The 9605-nt window shown below is 31.0% G+C and overlaps 2 protein-coding genes across 2 annotated transcripts; both read left to right on the top strand.

Moving 5' to 3' along the window:
- The first annotated feature begins 568 nt into the window (after positions 1 to 568).
- On the top strand, positions 569 to 6082 carry LOC148284667 (protein OPI10 homolog). Its single transcript, XM_088236062.1, has 5 exons — positions 569 to 775; positions 1570 to 1699; positions 2338 to 2460; positions 3550 to 3662; positions 5051 to 6082. Exons 1-5 carry the CDS (start codon positions 737 to 739, stop codon positions 5246 to 5248), a joined length of 603 nt encoding a protein of 200 aa, XP_088092188.1. The 5' UTR covers positions 569 to 736; the 3' UTR covers positions 5249 to 6082.
- Positions 6083 to 7270: 1188 nt separating this feature from the next.
- On the top strand, positions 7271 to 8988 carry mRpL23 (mitochondrial ribosomal protein L23). The gene is made up of 3 exons (XM_088236073.1): positions 7271 to 7436; positions 7588 to 7867; positions 8759 to 8988. Exons 1-3 carry the CDS (start codon positions 7423 to 7425, stop codon positions 8915 to 8917), a joined length of 453 nt encoding a protein of 150 aa, XP_088092199.1. The 5' UTR covers positions 7271 to 7422; the 3' UTR covers positions 8918 to 8988.
- The last annotated feature ends 617 nt before the right edge of the window (positions 8989 to 9605 follow it).

The following is a 9605-nucleotide window of genomic DNA, read 5'->3' as shown; positions in this document are numbered from 1 at the left end:
TTCAAACGCCAGTTCTCATGATCTATTGTAAAGCCAACACGCTCACTAGTATATCATAAGGCGAACATGGACAGTGTTCAAAAAATATGCTATCAAAATGTACGAAAACGGGATAAATCTGGTAGTTCCCGTGGCGTGATGGCTAAAAGAAAAAACTGGGATAATGAATTATTCACCTTACTAATTCCACAATTTTTTCCCATGTTATGTTTACGTTTAATATATTTTGTAATTTGTTATTCCCGTTTTTTTTAAGGTACCCTTTGAAAATTATACTAATAATATATGTCCATTGCAAAATGTTTTCTCCTTGTTATTTTTGGCGCTGTCAGTTTTAATATTACTTATGCGGCGTCTTCGTGCTCTGATTTCGATTTGACAACTTACCAAAAAAAAATTACATGTCTTATTTTGAAGTTTCAAGATAAAAATGACATTTTCTCACCTAAAAAAGTAGGTACTAAATAATATGACGAAAATTTTACAAGACTCCTTTGGTTGAAAATGAGTTTTCAAAAGTGGTCACACCAATGAGAACTCAGAACAACGTCAAAAGTCGATCATTAATCCTGCATTAATCTATGGTCAAAAGCAAGTCGGTATTATCTGTAGTCTGTGGTCGGTATTCGGAATAAAATGGTCCGAAAGATTTTAATAAGTTGAAATAATATCGCGTTCTCTTGTTTTTTCGGTTTACCTGTAATTACTTAAATATTTATGTTACATTAAGCATACAATGGCTAATATGTTGGGAGTTATAGTTTCAGGCCGCTTGGTAAGAACCTCAATGATAATTTTGTATTTCGACAAACTTTAAAAAACATTACAAATCTTTGGTTAATGCGGTTTTTTATTTTCTCAAACAATATTTGTTATACGCATTAAAAACATTATTTCATATGTGTTGTGGATAAATATGTATAATTTGTTTCATTAAGAATACCCAATTTGGCGAAAATACGCCGTATTTTTTAAATTCTCAATTTAACAAGAAATCAGTTTTTGATGTCTTGTAAAATGATAGGAATTAATTAATAATATTTATTTTCTGGATTGATGATGTCAAGAGAGCGATAAAATCCATTATAATTATGTAGCAATTGAATTAGATGTCAGTAGTAATTGATTTGAAAAACACATCATCGATCAAACATATGATTATTTTGTAATTTGATCACTGTATCTTTTACACTTATTTTAAGATTTTTAGCATACTCTTAAGATTTGTAGTATACTTTTTTGGTAGTGAATATTTTCTAAATGTTACATTAACCTCGCTGAATAAATATTTTACATTAACTAGTCAACTTAAGTCATTTTTTTCGAAACTTTGATATTGAAACAAAATAAATCGCATCACAACATGCCAAGAAGCCCAATCACAGTGGTGTACAGAATACATAACAACACAGAATACCGAGTCTTGAGAAAAATCATATTTATTTATTGTGGCTCGCTTAAAAGAAGCACCAAAATGATGTCATAGTTTTTGTTTCCCGACAGTAAAATTCCTCAATATTAGTAAGAGCTTGTATAGAAGTCTGAATAATGTGTGTTTTTGATTTTTAGGTCCAAACTGATTTCTCACAAGTTGGAGATACAAAATTTTTAACAACTATAACAGATGCCGATAATATAAATCATGTTGTAGTGTTCCTTACTGGGTCTATTGCACTTCCAGAAGGTACTGTAGGAATGGGTACGTATTCACACTCTTTTATTAGACAACCTGATAATTATAATTTTTGTCTTGAAGACCCAAAACAAGTACAAGTACACATACATTAGAATTCAGTTGTGATTTCAAATGTTGTTTTTTGAATCTGATAAAGAATTATATATTTGCATATTTAAAAATTATTTTTCTTTATAATAAAATAATTTTTTGCCAAACGCAAGAGCCAGACTCTTTTTTGGCAAGTTCAACCTTAAGTGTTCTATTTTTTTATTGTATGTATTTTTTTTTATGCTAATAAAGGTTTTTATTAAAAAAAAAAATCAATGTGTTTAACCACTCATTTTTTATTTTTTCTACCGACCGGTTTCGAAGCTACACAAGCTTCTTTATCAAAGTATACTTAACTATGCTTTTACATTTTTTACATTCATAATATCTACATTTTTTACTTAATTTATGAAAACTTAATGGGTCTTTTTTTTATATTTAAAAATCCATATTTTAACATAATTCATGAATGACTATGTTTTCTGAATATTATAAAATAAATAACTACATAGATCTCGTATGAGATGTCATTGGATGGTTTAAGTGATCACTATTGTTTTTATCTCATGTTTTTGTCTATTATTTTCTCTAATGTATTATATTTTTTTCAGTTTATTATAGCTGGCCAGATCCGAATGCACCTCCAAATTGGCAACTTCTAGGACACATTTCTAATCTTAAACCATCAGCCATATTTAAAATATCATCTTTAAAAAAATTAAGTGATTTAACTGGTAATTAAATAATTTATTAACAGATTAATTCTAGTAGTTATTTAAATTAAAATTCCGAAATATATTTGTTTAAGTGGCCACTTTACACATTGTGTAACATTCGCCATTTTGCCTAAGTGTGAATATCCACATTTATTTTATTCTTCCATCTGTTGATTTTAGTGAAGTTAAAGAGCTGAAACATTTATTTTTGTGAAGAGATTCATCTGATTGAATTATTTCACATTCTAGGCAATGTCTGAAAGCAATTTTTCAATTTTCAATCTTCTTGGACCAGTTGGATTTATAACAATACATCAGCTGGTTTAAGTGGCCACTTTACACACTGTAACATTCACCATTTTGCCTGTGTTTTGCTAGTTTAATCATGTTAATTATGATTTTCCGCCTCGTGGTAAAGTGGTTAGGATGTTTGCCTACCATGCAAGCGGCCTCGGGTTCGATTCCCCATGTGGTTGACATGAAATATTTATTTATCAATGTCTTTTTGCACTGGAATATCTCAGTCCCTGGACTGGAACCTGAAGCGTGAGACTGTCATCTTGCATTCATGTTTCTAATAAATTATCAAGATACGGTGTGATCGGTGTACCAATGCAGTGCCCTCTGCACCATTAAGTGTGGAGAGGAAATGATTGTGATGATGATTTTTAGTGATTGCTTGAATTAAAAGAATCTAAAATTTATAATTGCTTATTAGTTTAGAAATGTCTCATACATTTGCTCTAAACACACTGATAAAACAACGAAAAATATTTATGGTGTAAATGTAATTGTTGCTCGATGTAGATGTCAAGGAAAATATAACATGCCTAGACAATGAATGTTACGAGTGTAAACACCTTAGAATAACATTGTGTAAGGTTAAGAATAAGAATAAATTTGAATGAAAACTTACTTAAATATGTCCAGCAAAGTAAATTGCTTTTTTATTTGCTACTATAACGTCTCCTTTATTTTTTATTTCCTGATTACGATCCGGACCCAGATACTGGGAGTTCGGATAAACAAAGTTCTACTGTATTAGTTAATTTTTGAAGTATTTTTTTGTTTTTTGCTTAAAATAAATAATGTATTCTGTTATTTTAGGCGGTGATAGTGGATTTATTAGTACATTCGGTCAACAAAAAATTTGTCACAATGCTCAGATAGGAGTATCGATTGAACCCGAAATTAATGCACAACTTCAAGTACCTGCTACGGTTCGTATTATGTTTTTTTTTTAAATCGCAATATTAGTTGTATTATTAACTTGCCACTAGTCCACCTTTGCCTACCATGCAAGAGGACATGGTTGACATGAACTATTTATTTAAAAAAGGTGTTTTTACATGTGCGGAATGAGAATGATGGAATATTTATTAAAGTACTGTAAAATAATTATGTATTAGTAAAATGGCATCTTTATATTCCTTTGTCGGCCTCATAGTGTAATGGTCAGCGCGTTTGCCTACCATACTAGAGGTCTCGGGTTCAATTCCTGATATGGTTGATATGAAATATTTATTTAAAAGGGTGTTTTTACACTAGAATAGTTCATAGTCCCTGGACTGGTACCTGAAGCATAAGACTGATCACCTTACCTTCATGTAACAAAGTTGATCGAGATATGCTGCGATTGGTGTACCAATCCAGTGCACTATGCTCCATTAGGTGCGGAAAGGGAATGATGATGATGTTCCTAAAAAGTAATATGTTTATGTATTATACTGTCTAAAGAAATATACCATTCAATTATTTTTTTTAAAAAACAGTTATTTTGCAAATATTTTATATTTAAAATATAAATATTTGAGAAGCCATATTCGTAGCCACACTGAAACATTTGTGGAACATAAAATACAATATTTTTTATTTCTGAATCAAAATCTACTTATTATTTAAAAAGTGTCAATTTTCCACTTGCTTAGTAGTATTTTGAAGACTTGCTTAGTAGTATTTTGAAGAAATTATAACTTCCTACAAAAGTGGAAATATTTTTCAATATCAGTTCATGTTTTACTACTTATAGTCCTTTAAATGTAAGATGATTAGAATGACAGTTATCAGAAAAAGTGATGACATAACTTTGTAGTAACGTCTAAGGAGTGATTTATATTGACAAACGAAAAATCATTCGTATTTAGTAAGTTCATTTATTCTTGACATTTAAATCAACATAAATATATAAAATCAGCTTTAAAACTAAAAAAAAACTAAAATAAACCTAATTATTAACGACGTTCTTGCAAGGTTACATCATTTTGCAAAAACGTTAGAGATGGACAAATTGATTGAATAAAAAAAAGTTCTTTTGATAATGTTCATGAAAAAAGTATAAATGTCTTATTTTTGGTGAATAATTGTATTCAACACACTATAATAGGCTTGTTTATGCGTTTTTTAAATCAATTTTCGGAAACAGAGTTTCATGTTTGCATGAAAAAACTGATTAAATCTATTTGATCGGCATATGATCAGTGATCAGTAATTTCCCATCACTATTGATTTGAGTTTGACAGCTGTCATTCTAATCATCTTACATTTTAAGGACTATAGTGTGTGAAGAGAAACCATATTTAATTTTAATGTTTGTAACTATTGCTTTCAGGTTTCCACAAATTCATACTTGTCATTTGGCCAGAAAATGCTAGAAAATTTTATGAATTTTACAGCAAGTTTTGCTGTAACGCAATCCGACATGCAGCCCTCACCAGGGGTTATATTTGTACCTTTAAATACCCTTCAAACCTGGTATCAAAACTTTGAAAGGAGATTACAACAGAATCCAAATTTTTGGAAATCATGAGAACCAGAATGTTTTTAACGAATAAAAACATTTTTACTGACTTAATTTTTATTATATTTTGTTTAACAGTGTTCAATAGCGTTTTAAGATTGTCATTTTATTTTATGAATAAAATACTACTTCTCCAAAGGAAAACTTGACGAGTATATCTAATAATATTTTTGTGATATGATATGTGTGGCTTTGTATTGACGACAACTCTTATTTTAAATATCTGCATTTTATAATATATTTATTTGAAAATCTTTTCCTTGATGAAAACAGCATGGCCGCAATATATTATAACTATTCATTACTTTGTAATCATTGTTTATTGAAGAAAAAAATGTCTTAGCAAACATTATGCATATTATTTGATAATTCAATCATAATAATACAATCCTTGTATAATACTGGGGGCAATCTGCCAATTTTTAAATAATTATACCTATCTTACATTTTTTTCAGTCTCCAAGCACTTAGCCTTAATGTTTATGGTATTTTGTAAATGACTCTTAATTTTATTTTGTTATATTTTTTATAACATGTGAATATTACTTACTATATGAATTATAGCAATAAAAATATTTTTGTACTATTTTGGCAAACATATCAAGGGCACTGTTTGCTTATAAGATAGATAAATATTATGCTAAGCATTTCTGTGTAATTTAATAAATCTTTATTTTATCATTACCCTTTTTTAATGAATGTTCGCATAAACTAAAATTTGTACAATGTTATCATTAATAATTTATAATGCAGCTAGGCAATCATGAAAACATAGCATCCTTAGCCTATAGACGAACTGTGCTTGTCAGAAATATCAATTACACAATACTTATTATACTCTTATTATTGGTGTATGTTACTTACCTATTGCCTGTTGTTACCCAAATATTATTACTTGAGACAGTAATAAGAACTCGCAGATATATACAAATATCAATTACACAATACTTACCATACTCTTATTATTGGTGTATGTTACTTACCTATTGCCTGTTGATTCCCAAATATTATTACTTGAGTCAGTAGCAAGAACTCGCTTGGGTGTTGTTGCCGACACACGCCCGTGCCAGAAGGGCACGGACGGCCACTTAGTTAACGAAAATTTCGCCGATCCGACTATGCTGCCAGTTCCTGGATCCGGGTTGTAAATCCGGACCTGAGAAAGTGCATCGCTAGCAGCGCCTGGACCCTGGATTTGCTCGTGACGAATACGGGGACCGTGCATCTGGATACGGCCTCACGGGCTGCAGTCAGGGAGACTCACTGTCCCTTTTGAAAAGTCGAGCGACTCACCTTGCTTACCTTGCTTCAGCTCGGAGGCCTGCGGCGACCTCATTGCTTAGTCCATAGAATAAACCGCGTCCAGAGCCTTGCTTACGCAGTGCATGCAAACAAGAGATACCTTCGGCAAGGCTCTTGGACGTGGATTATCCAGGACTGCAGGGCGGGGGCGCTCAACGACCTTCAGGTTCGGAGTGGATCGAACAGAGGTGACGGTTTGACTATTGTAGAAATTAAACGCAGAAACGAAAAAATTTAGAAGGATTATTCTCGTTTGTGAACTGTGCCAATAATTACTAAATTATAAGCACAGATCACAGATGAGAAATGCACAATGTCGTTATTTAGTTTATTTTTTTATGAATCTACAATGAAACATGCAAAAACTGTTATTATATTGTATTGTATAATCGGGACGAGTACCTCTTAGTGTCCCGGGTTCATTTCCCGCTGTGCCCCAAGGGGTGGGGCAGAATGGGAAATTTCACACTATTTTTTTTATAGTAATTATATATTTAGGAAAGTTGAACACCGTTTTTTTCGTAGATAAATAAGTAAATGAACGTACTAATTGACAAACAATGATGTTATTCATTTCAAACTCTCACAAATTGCAACCAAAGCTTTGCTACCCCGTTCCGTCCTGGGTTCCCCTATTTGGAAAGCGGTCCCATTTTGGCTGTACAGTAGGTACCTATTTTAGTCGAATAATTTTTATTAATAGTTGTAATCTATACAACTAGCAACACCAATATAAAATTGTCATATATTTAAGGTTATGTGTTCAATTTTATTATTAATTATTTCTGCGTTTTAAAGTTGAAGCTTGTGGCTAGTTTGAGCATAAATTAGATAATAGATTATTGTAATTGAATGATTTTGTTTTGAAAACACCATCAAAAATGTCTACACGATGGTAATATTCATATTATTACTAATGTTAATTTGATAAAACTTTGGCATCTAAAAAAAAACTTACATCCATTAATATGAAATATTCATCTAGCTCCTATAAAATACAATTTATCAACAAATTTATTTAATTTAATAATTATTTAATATTTTAGGTATCCTATTTACCAAAGAGGCAATCCACAGTTACGGGTTTATTTACCCAATTTTTGGATGAAATTAGTCAAGCCATTCCAAAGGCAACCGACAAATATGGTACAATTCATTTGTTCAATGGAAATGACAAGATTAGATATACAACAATACCTTGAGAAAATATACAATATACCCGTTGAAGATGTTCGCACATGTATCAGGTTGGGAAACTTCAAGAGAGTTCCTAGAGCTGGATACGTTATTAAGGAAGATGATTATAAACTGGCTTTCATTACCATGGTAAGTGTAAATACATGTACAGTAGTACTTCGGAACTAAAAAAGACAAACTCGAACTCAAGTCAATCACGCACTAAAGACAACATCAAATTCTGAGCCACTATTGTATTAAAATATTATAAATCGTTTAAAACGTCTTCTGCAAAAGTCACTTACAATTTGTATTCTTGTTCTCCCTAATTAACTGTACAGTAAACTGAGCACCATGTTTTTTTATTATTTGACAGCGCATTTTATAAATGCATAATAATTATGTATTTTTAAAAATTATACTCTAAAAAAAAGGATTAACCCGCTAAGCTTGTCAGCGGGTGGGAAAGTGAGGATATGGAAGGAAGTTATGAAAGACATACCACCACAGACCAGTTGATAAAATAATAATTCTTGAATTTTTTCTTGCAACTAGTAGGAATCGAACCCGCGAAGCCAGTTTCACAGTTGGCCATCTAACCAACTGCGCCACGGTGCCCGTTAATAGATTAATAAATTTGGTTTGATGATTGTTAAAATGATTTAACCCTTTATAGGACACATATTTTGTGTTGATGTTCGTCTTGCAAACCTAATAAAATTTGCTATTTTTTAAGATAATAAACCTAATTCATTTGAAAAAGCTGAGTGGAAGACTGATCTATCAGTGTACGCTATTATGATTATCTTGTGACGTAAGACTTATTAATACGAAATATTAGAAAATAAAAACCTCAATTCTGGTGGTATATGTATGCACCACTTTGTCCTAGGTGTCCTGTAAAGGGTTGATGTGCAAAAAACAGAGTAAAAGTGGTATATGTATTTATTTATTTACACTGAATTGATATTCAAGCAATTGCCGCTACATAGTGTAGGCATATAAATTGATTTGTAAACAAAAAATTATTGCTATTTTCAGCCTCGAAAAGAAGTGTTTGAATTCCCGGATATGTTTCCAGAAGTTGATGAAAAGAAGGCAGAAGCTGAAAAATCACTTGATGAAAATAAACGTATTTACAAAGGATATTTGGAAAAATGTAGAGAAAGGCCAGGACTTCCTGGCTGGTACTCATTTTAAATAAAAAAAAATAATTCAAATGTATGTGTTTTAGTCATGTAGATCTTAATTAAATCAATTTATTTGTCTGATCTTTGTCTTTTATTGATACTATTACTATCTATGAACAGTATAAAATGTGCCATGAAAAAGGAAAAGAAGTAACATAAAATAATTTTTAAAATATGTAAAAACTTTTTGAACTTTGAAGCAAGTTTTTTTTAAAGGAGTTTCATCCTACCTTATTCTCCTACCCCTGTTGAGAATTGTTAGAAAAGTGTCGAAATCGGTCTGCGAATAATTTTAATTGGTGATGGTTTCATGAGTTATGCAGCAAATAAAAGTAAAATAAACTGTTACCTACATAAAAACAAATGATTCATTGTAAATAAAAGGGAATAATGTGTATACACATATGTATATTAGGTATTGTAGAATTATATTTATTAATAAATGAAAAACAAGTGTTTTAACTTAATATTTATAACTTTTAGTGGCTCATTATTTGCCTCACAAGAGAGCATCATCAAATTTATTGCCTGTACTGGAACTAGAAAATGAAATATTTGGAACCACACTTAAAAACCTGGTATAAAGTTATGCCAAGTTATTTACAAGTAAAGCCCTCTGTGTTTTTCTTTGAAATGACACCCTTATTTCCGGTACCTGGTACACCAGTCATAGTTCTACATTATCTCTGACACCAGTC

The sequence above is a fragment of the Micrasema longulum genome, unplaced genomic scaffold, assembly GCF_059751315.1.
Source record: "Micrasema longulum isolate JH-2025_06_02 unplaced genomic scaffold, ASM5975131v1 h1tg000097l, whole genome shotgun sequence".
Taxonomy (NCBI): Eukaryota; Metazoa; Arthropoda; class Insecta; order Trichoptera; family Brachycentridae; genus Micrasema; species Micrasema longulum.
This window is presented reverse-complemented; position numbering and strand designations above follow the sequence as displayed.